We start from the raw sequence: 14,354 nt of genomic DNA, 5'->3' as shown, positions 1-14,354 counted from the left end.
CCCGAATTCTGCTATTTCTCTTCAGAAAGTCTATTAATTTGTTCCTTTTATTTAACTAATTAATTAATTAACCTTTCCATCTCTTACCACCAATAACATTCGCTATTTTCATCATCCATCAATCGTCATAATCTCTTCCGATTGCGTAATCTCTCTCCAATCTTTAATTCACTTCTACCAACTCACTATTAAAACCCACTGTCTATGTTGAAATGTTTTTTTCTCATGTCAATAATATTACTTCTACTATCGTTGTCTGATACTCTTAATATTGTACGTGTAGCATAAACTAAATCTCAAAAGTGAAGAGTTACTGAAGGTTTCAAAACTAGTAGCCAACATTTTCTTCATGTGTTTCGTATGCTTCTTTTCACTTGTAATGCTCTCTCACATTTGTGAACTTTCTCATCTCATTTTTTTTCTCTGTGATGTTTGAAATTTCAACCTAATGCTGAATTTGCTGTGAAGTTGCTAAAGTTTGTATTGGACTTTACATAATTGTGAGTTCACGTATGTTTACGCTTGTTAAAATAATCATTCTTCTTTCAGAAACTATTATCACTGAATTACCTCACCTATGGAAACAGATTTGAAAGAGCTTTTGGGCACTTCATCCTCAACTGGGTAAAGTTTTTTTTTCTTATTGAAGCATAATTAAAAAATTACTGACTGTGTTATTCATTTAGACGAAATGGGACCATGGCAACGTTACGTAATGAAGATTTTCGCCAACTTTTGACGAAGAAGGTAGCTCAAACAAACACAAATGCAAATGGAGGGCCACAGACACAAACTACTCATTCATTCAGCCATCGACAAGCTGTTGAGTTAGTTATTTTGTTAACATACTTCTTCTAACTATCTATCAGTTAGAAGGAAAGGTCAAGACAAAAAAAAAAAAGCAGATGTCAGACAGAGAAAAGAGTTTGTATTTTGTTACTGGTTAATATCATAATTCCTTGTATTTGTTTATGAAACGATAGTCGAAGGATTATTTTGAATGAGTAAACCGTTTGGTTACTCAAAACTACACAACAAATATATTTTGCTTTCAGTTCGAAAAGAAGCCACAATACAGGTACCAAGGCCAAGAAACAAAGGGAACGGAGTAGTATTGATGACGAAGACGATATTTTTGGTTTGTATAAATATATTAATTCTGTCAGTTGAAGCGATATAAGATTGCAAAATTAACTAATCCTTGTTTGGATCATTTATTAATGATTTCACATCGCTTCTGGCATATAAAGCAAAAAAAATTGGTGTTACAGGACCATCAAATTTAAATGAGATTTTAAAAAATTATCGTGACCGAGCGGAAGAAAGACGAAAGGGAGTTGGAAAAGATGATACTATTGATGATTTACATGCAAATAATGCATACCGAGCAGTACCTGGTGATGTAAGGGCAACAGTTGATGCAGCACAACGTAGGAAACAGGCAATTCAGGTAATTTACTGCTTAATTTTTATTCCAAGTTTCTGAGATGTTTAGAGATTTTTTTGCAAGAATCTTCATCTTTTGTTATTGAAGCAATAAAATGCAATGTGATGGAAAGTTACAAGCTCGTAAATCGTAATGAATGTATGGAATAAATCTGCAGGAAAGTAAATATCTTGGTGGTGATATGGAGCATACTCATTTAGTGAAAGGTTTGGACTATTCATTGCTGCATAAAGTTCGTTCAGAAATAGCTATGAGAGAACAGAAAAGTGATGAAGTATTGGAATCACAATATAATGTAAGTCATAACATTATAGGTTTTTATGTATTTGTGTTTATTTCTTTCTTGCATATGCTAGTCTTTTCTTTGTTTTTTTGTTTTTTTTTTTTTTGTCTTTTTTTTTTTTCAAATACAATGTGCTTAAATTAACTGCAAATAAAAAAAGAAAAGTTTCACCATAAAATAATTTTTCTTGTTACACTTTACTTCATTCTTTCGAAATATACTGAAAATTTGGTGAATTTTCTGATCTTTTCCATGTTCTAGAAAGACAGTCAGAAAGGCGAGCCACAATCAGATAATCGAATGGTTCGAAACATTCATCGAGCATTGTTTCAGAATGAACTTCCTGCGTGTAATGAATTATTCAGGCAAGACTGTTGCTATATTTTATCCCTTATTGTTTTAATTTTTTTTTCACAATTTTTTTTAATGTTATAATTGAAATTTAGGAAGGGTCGTATGGCTTACGTCATTGATCTGGAGGAGGAAGATAATGATTTGCCTACTACATTGCTACGTTCTGTTCATGATTGTCCCGCAACAGAAAGTACTCATGATATCAACACCAGCAATATGCTTATTCAGGTACTTAATTTTGTCGTAATAAAGGGCAATTATTTAACCTAGTTTTTTCCAACTGTCCTAAATTTTCAGAAACTCACACAAGTTCTATCATATTTGCGCGCCGATACACAGAAGAAAAAGAAAAAAACTGAAGGTACGAACGATGAGCATACTAAGATAGCTTCACAACCAATATTTGACGATCAGCGTGATTACGCTGCTTCCAGAAATGATCGTGATCGAGAAAGACGTGATCGGGATCGGAAACGTTTAAAACCTTCTTCGTAAGTGTTGATGTATCGTCATTCTTTTCTCCCATGCAGTTTATATTTTTGTATCAATTTACCACTGTTTTGAAGTAGTGTATTTTACGTTTTTTTTTTTTAAACAATACATTACTTTCAAGTGAGGTAATCCTCTTTCATCGTCGAGAAGTAATTAACTGAAATAAGGATTTATTTCTTGTTATTCGTCTTATTGATATATCTTTGTTCATTGTTTTTTGAAACCGATTTAAAATCATATGGAAAGAGATCAAGAGGCGGATTGAGATTTTGATTAAATAAAAGACTAATGTGTGTTAACTTTTTCAATTTTTACGGTAATGTCGTATGTTAACATTTGAAATGTTATAACGCATATATAAGTTAACATTTTAAATTCAGATACTTCGATGATCGCGAACCGGATCGTGACAGAGATAGGAATCGCGATCGTGACAGGAATCGTGATTACGAAAGGGGAAGAGATCGGGATCGAGATCGGGAACGTCGTACGCGGGACGACGAAAGACGAGGTGAACGTCGAGAAGTAGTGAAATTGGTTGAGAATGATGCACCATCTGAAAAGAAAAAAAGAGTGCCTATGGAAACAGAAGGTTATGCTGAATGCTATCCGGGTGGTATGTATGAAGCTGCGGGAGAAAGCGATGACGAAGCTGATTATTCAAAAATGGATATGGTTAGTAAAAATGAGATGCTTGCATTTTATGTTTCCGTTTATCTGTTGATTGATCATATAGTCATATCTGGAATTAGTATAAAGACGCCTAAAATTCCATATGTGAGGTGATTTAAATAGAAAGACTCTTAAACTTTTGTTTTTTACAGGGAAATAGACGAGGTCCAGTGAAACGTTGGGATTTCGAGGATCACGAAGACTATGAAAAGTATATGGAATCGAAAGAAGCTATGCCGAAGTAAGACATGCCTGAAGTTAAATTTAAAGTAGGACATTTGAAAATCCTGAAGTAGGAAAAAATCCATTAATATCCTATATTTGCAGCAAGTTAAAGATACTTTCTTATAGTCATAGTCACTCGAAAGACCTTAGATCTTTAGGCAGTTCTTAGCGTAATTATATTATTGTATCATTATTTATATGAGCCACATCACGTCCCTTTGTGAAGCATATTAAACGGTCTCGATTTGATATTTTGATTTGCGTTCCAGAGCGGCGTATCAGTTCGGAGTGAAAACAAATGATGGACGGAAAACAAGAAAAAGTGCTCCAGATCGAGAAAAGCATAAATTGGATCGTGAATTCTCCGAAATAACTAAAATACTTGAAAAACGAAAAATAGAAGGCCATAGATCGTAAGATTTTCAATAAATTCATTGCAAGAATAAGAGTCCTTATCTAAAATGTGTTTCTTAAAAAAAGATTAAGGGTGTGCGGACAGATGTTACGAATTTAGCAAATAAGTTGAACTGAACTATATCTTAAATATTCACTATTTTCCATTAATTCTAGAGGTTCCAAGACTTTAATTTTCCAACCGTTTTCTTCTTAAAGGAATTAATGTCAACATTTCAGCGATATCGCCAAAAGAATTAAATACTGATATTGTGTTGCTGGCGGAACATTTCGTCTTGGCTTAGAAGTCGTTTTGTTTGAATAATGCTGTACTTTATATTTTTTTATTTATTGTCAGTAAAATTTTTACTATCGCTTATGAAAAATCCCAAGTTCCAGCAAATGGGACTTTTTTACTTACAGCACAGAATTTTATATTAATTTACATATTCACAATTGCCCGGATTACACTATTGCTCCTCTCCAAGACAGTTCTGGAAAATGTCAGTTATTCCTGGAAAGAAAAACTTGATTTCCACGAACAACCACTCGTACTGATTATTCTTGGTATGAAACTATCATTCAGACTTGGTTTCTTGTGTACTGAAGCAAATCCCGAAGCTCTTGATTTATGAGCAAATTTTCGGTCATATGAAGACATATCATGATGGTGTCTCCTCTGCAATAACCTAATTTCCACCACATCCTTCATTCAACTTTCCCCCAATTCATCCAGAAGCACAATTAATTTTTGCAATCATCAAACAATGATCGAATAGAAGAAATTAGCATTCAGTGTATTAAAGAAACAACACGACCAAATCATTTTTATTCTAGTACCCGTATACATATTTTACAGTTTACCTTTTTTGATTTGAAGAATACGCGAACAACAAGAGGTACGTATCACTGTACTTGGAAAAGAAAGTATACAAATAAAAAAAGAATACATGAATGAAAAGCATTTTTTATTTATTATTTATTTGCTCATTACAATGAGCTAGTGATATTACTGAGAGTAATAAAATAGCAGCATAGAGGAATGAGAAAATTAAAAAGATGTTATGATAACTGAGATTTCTTTATACCCGTAAATATGTGCAAAAATTGTCCATTATATCATTAAGAAATCAATTAACTGAAATCGATTATTTAGATATTCAGAGTTATTGTGGTAATACATAATCATATTATTCAATGTACTCTTAACAGCGTACAAAAGTCCGAAAAGCTAGCTTTTAAAAAGTGTATGTAATTAAAAGTTGAACTTTAATACAATTCTATTTGAAAGTGACATATATATCAAAAATATAACGAAGTCTCGAACTTCGTTTAATAGAATGGGAGAGAACGTGACATGAAACAATACTTTATATGATAGCAATATGCTTCTCAACCACAACAGTAATCGAAAAGGAACAGTTTCTTGGAATAATAAGCGAACAATCAAATTTCACAGCTACAGTCAGTGGTCCACCCATTTTTGAAATTACTAAAGCCCTTTTGTGAATTATAACAAGAATTTTAAGAGCAAAAACAAACAATACAAAGTCAATTTTCTCCAAATTATATTCCGACTTAATCGAAAGATACAAGTAATGCTTCTTGATTCGAGCAAAAATCATGATACTTTACGAAAAAGTTAAAGTTAAACGCAAAACACAACTTGTTACAACGTGAAATTATGGATGAAACGCATGACCAGCAGTAAATCATCAGAAATGTTAAACATTACATTTTGAATCAACACCCAACCAGATCTACTTAAAATATATTTTAGTTTAATATATCGGGAACAAATATTTAATAAAGTAATAGGAAGAGGAATGTAACTTGCTGAGAAGTTAAGCTTTCGAAATTTGTAAGGAGTAAAGTCAAAAAATACCATGATTTACGTGCTAAAAGAAAGAAAAATACAACATCAAAACATCAGAATATATTAAATCGCTCACTTGTCAATGTAAAGAGATTTTGTTAGAAGGACGCATTTGAAATAAACATAGAATGGAAACTGTGAGCTTTAAGACACTAGACTTCCAAAATTTACGAGGATTAAAGTCAAACATCTACTGCAAAGAAAAAAATGCAGCAAAAAAAAAAAAAAAAAAAAAAATAATAATAATGCAAGTAAACACTTCATCATTCAATAACTACTGTTGGTTGTAAGCAAGAACTTGATAAATTCCCAAAAAATAGAGATTTCAAGCTTCGGAAAAATTATGCTTTTAAAACTTGCAAGAAGGTCAAAGACCAACAAAAAACTAGTTTAAAAAATGAAAAATGGATAACAAAATAATAAAATAAAATCATCCACTGTTCATCAATGCAAACAATTAAGGAATAATTGAAACAGTAAAATAGCACTAACAAACTTATTATCAAAATTACACTTTTCCAGGAATCAAAAATCGAAAAATAAGAACGGTTATTCTCTAGTGCAAATAATTTGAATATAAATATAAGCAGTTACATCAAAAATAAAAAAACCAAGGATTATAATACTTTATCGATTATCAATATACTCTACAATCACTATTTCTTTTACAAGACCATATTAAAAGAAAAAAAAAAAAACCACACATAGTGGATATGGAACCCAATTTGGATATCTCATTTGAATTAGTTTTATAAAATATTTTCTTACTGTAGCTATTCGAGCTCATAAATTTGATGATAATGCCAATAGTTTAAGAGATAACGCTCAAAATAAATAGCTACCCAATAAAAATGTTCATTTCGTGCGTTGAAGAGAATTTCAGCAAATCTCACCAACGGCAACCGAGGCATTCATCATGGAAGTTCCGTCAAATTAGCGAACAATTTTTGTAGCGTTACAGCAAGTTGTACACCGTGGATTACTCGACTAAAAGTGATGTAAATAAAGCAATAAACGGATACACAGATCTTCTCACCACTTGTTTTTAATAAGTTAAGATAGTAAATACCTTTACAATAATAGTAGCTACAGGAATTTCGCCAGAAACTTCATAAGGGAACATTACACAACAAACGCTTCTATAAACTTTACTAACTGATCAAAATAATTCTACGTGATGTTTCTTCCAAAATGCTTCCATCTGTTCTATGTACGCCGTCCTGCAGTGAATTCTCAAATTTCCAATCACAGTCTGATCGGGAAGAAATGCTAAACTAACATACCATAACATATCTGATAAAAGCAAGTATAAAATATGATAATAAAAATGAACAAACTTGTGATAATGAAACATGAATTTCTTGGCGCTCTCATGTTCCTCAAAAATAAGCGATACGGTATTCTCCGACGATCTCCACACTTTCTAAAGATTTCAACGAAATGATTTCGTTCTTTTAAGCATGGAGGAAGAATCCTTTATTCAGTAAGCGCTTAATTTAATTGTATTTATATAAACTAATCTAATTATATAATTATATATAACTCGCTATTCAATCAAGATAGTTCCCTACTAAAAAGTTTACGATAAAAACTTCGATACCTTAGTAGGCCCAATAGTCTCAGCAATGATCCTGATTCTGTCTACATTGATCGGAGCCTGATTCAATGAACTGATAACAACAGCCAAATAAGCTTTCTTCTTCCGTGTTCGCTCCGGATTCTGTTCGTTTTCTCGCTTAGCACGACGAACTGATGTAACTGCAGTAACTCTTGCAGCCGTTTGCTCCATATTGGGATCATTTCCGACCACAGCAGGTTCCATTTTTTGTATGACACTACTATTAGTAGCTACACCTTTTTCCGCACAAACTGATGCTTCTAGTCGGTTAACGTTAACGGCTTCTCGTGAAACGTCACTACTTGTACCACTCACAGGCTCCTTTCTTCCATTTCGAATTCCACTAGTTTTCGCATCCTACTGTCAAATTTTCGTCTGCTGGAATGCTCTTCATCCATTCTTCGATTGTGCTCAAGTCGCCGTTCACCGAAATTACTGGTACGGTTCAACTGCCGCATAGACTTCTGGTCGGATGCAGAAATTGGTCCTCCAAGACGTTGAACAGTTTGAATACGCCGCTCTTCTTTTTTCGTAAATCACTTCGCGCATTTTTTTCTGCTCCTCCAGCTTTGTCAAATATTCACTGTCTAAACCAATTGCTTTCGCGCATTCCATAGTCTTTTCCTGAAGCAATTAAGAGTTCAAAAACAAAAAAAAAGTACCTCTGAAGTATTAGAAACAACAAAATTCGGAGATATCCACTGACCTGCTTCGCTACATCATTTGCACGATTTCTAGTACGATCATAATGGTATACCGACTCTCTATGACCATCGCCAGATTTTTTCAAACGGTCTCTGGAACGTCGACGTATCACTTCATTCCTGAGAGTATCAATATTATTAGAAAAAAAAAGGAAAAAATAGCATACATAAAAGGTATACGTGACCTTCTTTTTGTAATTAGACTAAAAAACTTATAGAACCTAAACTCAATAATAAGCCTCTAAACTTAATACATATTGAAGTTTTGAGTGCCACCAATTAGGAAACATGACCAGTAACATTAGAAATTCCAACCTTGAACGATGGTTGAACGGACGACGTGAAGATGAACGACGACTGCGTGAATGAACTCGGCGATAAGGCGAACGTGATGAAGAACGCGAAGATACTGTAGAACTTGAGGAATGCGATGAATAAGAATGCGACCTACGAATTAAAATCTCATAAATTTTTTACCGTAGAAAGAGTTTTCATATTTAGTTGTTTCTGTAATGACACCATAGTGTACCTGCACTTTTAAATAAAAATTTTCTACTTGTTCCTATTATTTATTATATAATTAACTGAGTTCTGGTATTACTGTATTAAATTTTACAGATGATTTAATCAACTTGGCAAGTGTCACAACACTCCTAGTCAAAATAACTCAAAATAAAAGTATCTATTGAGATAAACTTGAACGTGAGAAGAGGAAGAACGTGGTGAACGTGAGAAACGAGATCTGCTATGAGCCGTTGTACGACGCAAAAAACCTTCCACCATTTGATCCCACTGTCCAACGGATGGAATTAAGCCAAGAGACTCTGCCATAAACTGACTAGGAATAAACAGATGGAGGTGGTGTTGAATAATTTGGAAGTGGCATGATTTGGGGTGGTGGACGCGAGAAATCTGTGGATGATGATGGAACAATCTAAAACATCTGTCAAAATTAGAACTAACAGACTATACATGTAGAAGGATAATGCTAAATAATTTAAATACATAACTAGTTTTAAAAAGATCACAAGTCTTAATTACGGTGAAACACTTTAAATCTATGACATTTGTTCGAGGCATTTGGAAATCACTCATGTATTTTGGGTATTTTAAGACAATATAAGATTTAATTCTTTCGATAGTGTATATAGACGACTTATTTCCGAAGCTTCAAAGCAACCTATGAAACGCTAAATATGATTAACTAAATGAAATTTGTTCGAAAGAATCATAGCTTCAACTAGCTGGTAAACGTTAATAGTTAGCATTTTAAATCCATGTGTTAAAGAACACTCTCGATGAATGTCCACAAAAGTATTACACAATATCATAACTGTTATTTTATAAATACTAAGAAATGTCTTAACTGTGTCGCAAATTTCAAACTTTACATTCTTAGCGATATTTCCCTTTAAAAATGCTAGCAATGTGTCCAGAAAAAAAAAAAAACTTACAGGAAAAGGGACTGAATGTGACACTTGTGGCAACATTGTGACACTGTTTGGTAGTGGAAGGGCTACCGGATGTCGTAAACCTGGTACACTAGGTACTCTAACTGCCGCTTCCCATGGCAACGGTACTGCAATAGTTTAATAAAGATTAAAAAGGCTTATAAATAACAATTGTAGAATCTAAGACTCACACAAAAATTCCAACAGCCTGAAATTGATTGTTTGCAGCATTTTAATGGAATCTACAAGTCTACAATGATATAGACTTTGTCTCATCAAAGTACCCTCTTTAAAAAATGTAATAAGAGCTAAAAACTCTTCAATCCGCTAAAATGCACGCCAAGAGACATAAAACAGGGCATTACATTAAAACTACCATAAAAAGACACCTTACAGGAATCTAAAAAATTCATGACATATACAAAAATTTCAGCTGTGCCTACTGCTTCATGAAAACAGACGAAAAAAATCAAATCAAAAATTAAACACTATCAAATTAAAAAGTGTCCTCACAGCTATGTGGTGTTGATCCTTGTGGTCTCAGAACGCCTCTGTGATGAGGGTTAATGAAAACTTTCGGTGCACGAGTTGTGCCTGTCGTGTTCTTCACCGAATGCACTTGAGATGATCGAGACAAGTTATCCTCCAAACTTATCGGCTTAACCTTTAAAATTACATAGTATTTTGGTAGTTTTCTCCTACCCAGGATAAAAAATAACAGTACTTGGAATTATGTATCAATATGACAAAATATAATATGCTTCCTAATCAAAACAAACGAATTACAATTGAGAATTCCTATATAATTCAAAACACTTATTGCTAAAAAATATCCAGAACACAAAAAAGCGCGAATGAAAAGAAGAAAAAAGAATATAATGAAGAATATAAGAAAGTATAACGTGTTACCGATTTGCTGACTGACGCACTGTTTGTCGGAGCACTTCGATTTGCTCATCCCTTTTGACGATGCTTCATTCAACAAAGAGTTTCTGCATTATCGTCTAAAATTCAAAGCTAGTATCATCATAAGAGATACTTTAAAAGTTAAAGACATAACAAATATTGGAAGTTATACCCGTTCAGAAGTGAACTTCGATAAACGTGGTGCTTTTTCGGCTTCCAAATCTTCATTCATATATAAGTTCTTCGGTTTCTTCATGATGTTCCACAATCTCGTCTTTTATGCTTCTTCTTCCTTGAATATCGTCATCACCAAAAATTGCCGACTCATCCAACTCGCTTAAGTTACTAACATCCTGACAATGATAATAATGAGTCACGAGAACTGTTTTTCAACAAATTTCAAACTTCCCCGACAATCGAGCTTGTACCCAGAAGAAAGGTCAATTCATAAATAAATATGGTAGTACTAGTATTCACGCTTACCAAAGAAGTTGAAAAAAGATTTTGCATAAAATACCGTGTGGTACTATGCAACATGAGCATAAACTTACAAATGTACTCGGTGTTTCCAACAGTAATTCTTCTTCATCCATATTCTGCGCGTTCTCAAGAAAATCTGATTGAAGCAATTGTTACACGATATGACAAAAAATATATCATTGAAGAAAATCACAAGAATGATAACTTTAAGAAATTGTGTCAAAAAAAAGAAAAGAATGAGAGAAATCAAACGAAACTATGATTACTTCTAATGGCTTAAGCTTTTTTCAGACGTTTACAAAAAACCCTTAACCTTTACAGCAAAAAGATATAGAAGAATAAATGGACAACGATTTAAAAATTTAACATTTTTAATATAATCACTATATTAAAATACAGCAAACAATACCATCAAATCGAATCTAACTGTTTAATCACATGGAAATAATCCATACATGCAGTGTAAATGTATATTAGATTATAGAGAAAAAAAAACAAAACAACTGAATTGGAAAGAACTGAAAACCAATTTAGTGCTGAAATACACGGCCCTTTCACCCAAAATAAAAACTTTTTTACAGAATCTATTAATTTCTAAAGAGTATTACTGTTAGAAGTATGGGAGAGTAAATTTACGTACGTGACCTCTGTACGGTAATTTTAAAAGATAACACGTGTAGAGTGAAATAAAACAAACCTCAAGCACATACCCAAAACCTAAACATTTGCAAGAGAATTTACAGGATATTACGATCGCGCTCTGTTTAGATGTCCTGTGTTAAATTTAATGAATTCCTGAATCGAATCGATATGAAAATTATGATCCCTCCGAGAGATTTTTGTATTAATAATATTGAAAGTTATTTTAAAAAGTTTGATGATTTTGTTAATTTTGAGGGATATTTTTTAAAACTGTACTAATTTTTGTTTATAAATAATCCATCTAATAGTTGCTTTTAATATGTTTAAAAAGGGTTTTTTTTTTTTTTTTTTTGGTAATATTCAATGATTAGTTATTGATAAGAGAGCAAAAAACAAAAACGAAGTGATTAAAATTTTTGACAAATGATTGTTCTGAAAAGATAATAGTTAAAATAGATATATGAGTGATATGTTGGAAATTTTCTTTTGCTGATATTGCATTCATCTTACTGATAATTAACAGTAATGTAATTTAAAAATTATTTAATTCATTAAATATCAGTAAAGCAGTTTAATCACTGTATATGATTGAGGGAGATAATGTTTAAAAAAAAAAGAATATAGCATCTATAGCAATAAATCCATCAAAGAGTCTAAAAAAAAATGATTTTTCATGTTAAGTTAAAGGTCAATGTTTAGTTTCCTTCTCATTTCTTTCTTTTTTTTTTTTTTAAATTCTTTATTTTTACTAATAACCAATGAAATTTGTGTATTTTTTGCTAAATCATTAAAAAATTGGAGAAGAAAAAAAAATGGAATTTCATAAACCAATTTTTGAAAAATTTGAACATTTACTTAATGAGTAGTATTAATGTAATATATTAAAGAATTAAATATGTTAACATTAGCTGTTATTATGTTATTACTGTTTAATTACCTAACATTTGCACCATCAAACTCTTATAATTATCACAAATACTTTATGAAATCAATTTTCCATTATTAGTTTTTTTTTTTTTTATCTGATATTAAAAGCGTACAGTGTAAACAAAAATAGCGAAAAAATTTATGCGAAATGGATGTTTTATTTTGCACCATATTTATTGAGCTTCATCATATCAATTATTGTTAATTGTTGAATTCCACGTCACTTTGATCAGAATGACAAATATTTGTTGAGAAAAAAGAAATTAATATTTCCATGTCACCGTTTGAATGAGCATATATGTATATATAAAGAGAGAGAGAGTCGATTATCGTCAATGTATCTTCGTTAGGTAAGCTGAACTTCGTGGTGACATGGCAGTAATGAGCATCTGGTCTGGTAGACCAGGCCTACCAAAGCTAAAAATATTATATCTAATTATGAAGTTGTCAAGTGGAAGAACGAAACAATATCTTACTTATCCATAAAAAGTTAAATGTGATGATACATCATTAAACATTTTAAAAAGAACAGCAATGTAAAAATTTAAGTAATTTTAAAAATTCTTAAAAAAAAATGTCAAATATACCCGCTCCAGGACGTCCATCATTGCCTTTTCTACCATCATTTCCTCGTCGTCCTTCCATTCCCTGTTCTCCTGGTTCACCATCGCACCTCTGTTTCCATCCGGACCTGGCAAACCTGGTGGTCTCTTGTCCAGTTGGTCTTTCGGTCCTTGTGGTCCAAGCTCGCTTTTCCATCTCTTCCTGGTGATCCTGGCCTTCCAGTGCTCCATCAGGTCCTGGTTCACCCATTTCACCTGGTGTCCAACTGGTCCACGTTGTCCACTTTTACCCGGTATTCAAGTGATCCACGACGTCCTGTGGTCCATAATCTCCTTCTAAACCATTAAGGTCCAGGTGGTCCCTGTCGTCCCGAGGACATTCTATGCAACCACCAGGAAAGTGATATGTCGCTACCAGTGATACACCACTGGCACCGTCTCTACCATCGTTGCCAATCGGTCCATCAATACCTTCTTAGACCTTTATCACCTGGTGGTCCTGGTGTCCCGTGGACATAATTCTGCGCGCTTGACATTCTATAATAAATTTTATCATTTTATCCAAACTGCACATTTCTGAATGGAACTGATCTCCAAATAATTTCTAGAATTTCAAAAAAAATCAATCTTGGCTTAATTCAATTTTCTTTTTTTTATGATTTAATGTTAAAAGTTGAAAACGAAACGACAATGTGGTGGTGGAATGAATTGTCGTTTGTATCGGTTAATCAAAGAGAGAAAATTTTCTTGTCGACGACCACCTGGACCAAAGGGAACATTACTATTCTTTCCCAAGTATCATCTGCAACTGTCTGAAAGAATATTGAATTTGATCCTTCTTAATTATCATATATATAATTATCATAATTAATTAATTCATCTAATAGTATTTCATATATCTACTTCTAACTTTTTATAATACTGTAAATGATCAAATAATCTAGCGGTAAACATAATCATTTGCGCATGAATTCTCAATAGCTATTATCATAGTATCACATTTCATGTTTGATAATGGTTATTGAAAAAAACGAAATACAATATAATTAACATTTTCTTAATTTATTCTTAAATAAACTTGCTATAAATTGTAAAACAAATAAAACAACAAAAAAATGAAAATCTAAATTAGAAATTTGACATTCATAAAATTACTAACTCTAAAGACGCCCATTTCATCCATAACATCGTCATGCAAATTGTTTATTTCATTAATATTACACAAACAGCGACCATTGATATGACAATGATACAGGCGCAACTGGCCGTTGCAATACCAATCATTGACTTGGTGCTCATTCTTTCCCTGTAATCTTATCAC

At 32.5% G+C, this 14,354-nt stretch overlaps 3 protein-coding genes across 3 annotated transcripts; 1 reads left to right on the top strand and 2 right to left on the bottom strand.

The window, feature by feature from the left end:
- Nucleotides 1-577: 577 nt before the first annotated feature.
- Bma-smu-2.2 (Uncharacterized protein) lies at nt 578-4,134 on the top strand (the record flags this gene model as incomplete). Its single annotated transcript, XM_043083054.1, has 12 exons — nt 578-624; nt 687-827; nt 1,056-1,138; nt 1,272-1,450; nt 1,605-1,742; nt 1,992-2,095; nt 2,177-2,312; nt 2,382-2,575; nt 2,957-3,251; nt 3,401-3,489; nt 3,743-3,886; nt 4,107-4,134. 12 exons carry the CDS (start codon nt 578-580, stop codon nt 4,132-4,134), a joined length of 1,578 nt encoding a protein of 525 aa, XP_042938988.1.
- Nucleotides 4,135-6,656: 2,522 nt separating this feature from the next.
- Bm12663 (Uncharacterized protein) lies at nt 6,657-10,677 on the bottom strand (the record flags this gene model as incomplete). Its single annotated transcript, XM_043083053.1, has 10 exons — nt 6,657-6,729; nt 7,080-7,165; nt 7,343-7,703; nt 7,797-7,984; nt 8,067-8,184; nt 8,380-8,481; nt 8,904-8,998; nt 9,519-9,643; nt 10,029-10,179; nt 10,594-10,677. The coding sequence occupies 10 exons, from the start codon at nt 10,675-10,677 to the stop codon at nt 6,657-6,659; spliced, it is 1,383 nt and encodes a 460-aa protein (XP_042938987.1).
- Nucleotides 10,678-12,816: 2,139 nt separating this feature from the next.
- Nucleotides 12,817-14,354, bottom strand: Bm17254 (Uncharacterized protein; the record flags this gene model as incomplete). Its single annotated transcript, XM_043083052.1, has 5 exons — nt 12,817-12,887; nt 13,058-13,299; nt 13,505-13,554; nt 13,795-13,845; nt 14,193-14,354. Coding segments are annotated over 5 exons (576 nt in total), but the record flags the coding sequence as incomplete, so codon positions are not given.

The sequence above is a fragment of the Brugia malayi genome (genome assembly GCF_000002995.4).
Source record: "Brugia malayi strain FR3 genome assembly, contig: Bm_131, whole genome shotgun sequence".
NCBI lineage: Eukaryota > Metazoa > Nematoda > Chromadorea > Rhabditida > Onchocercidae > Brugia > Brugia malayi.
This window is presented reverse-complemented; position numbering and strand designations above follow the sequence as displayed.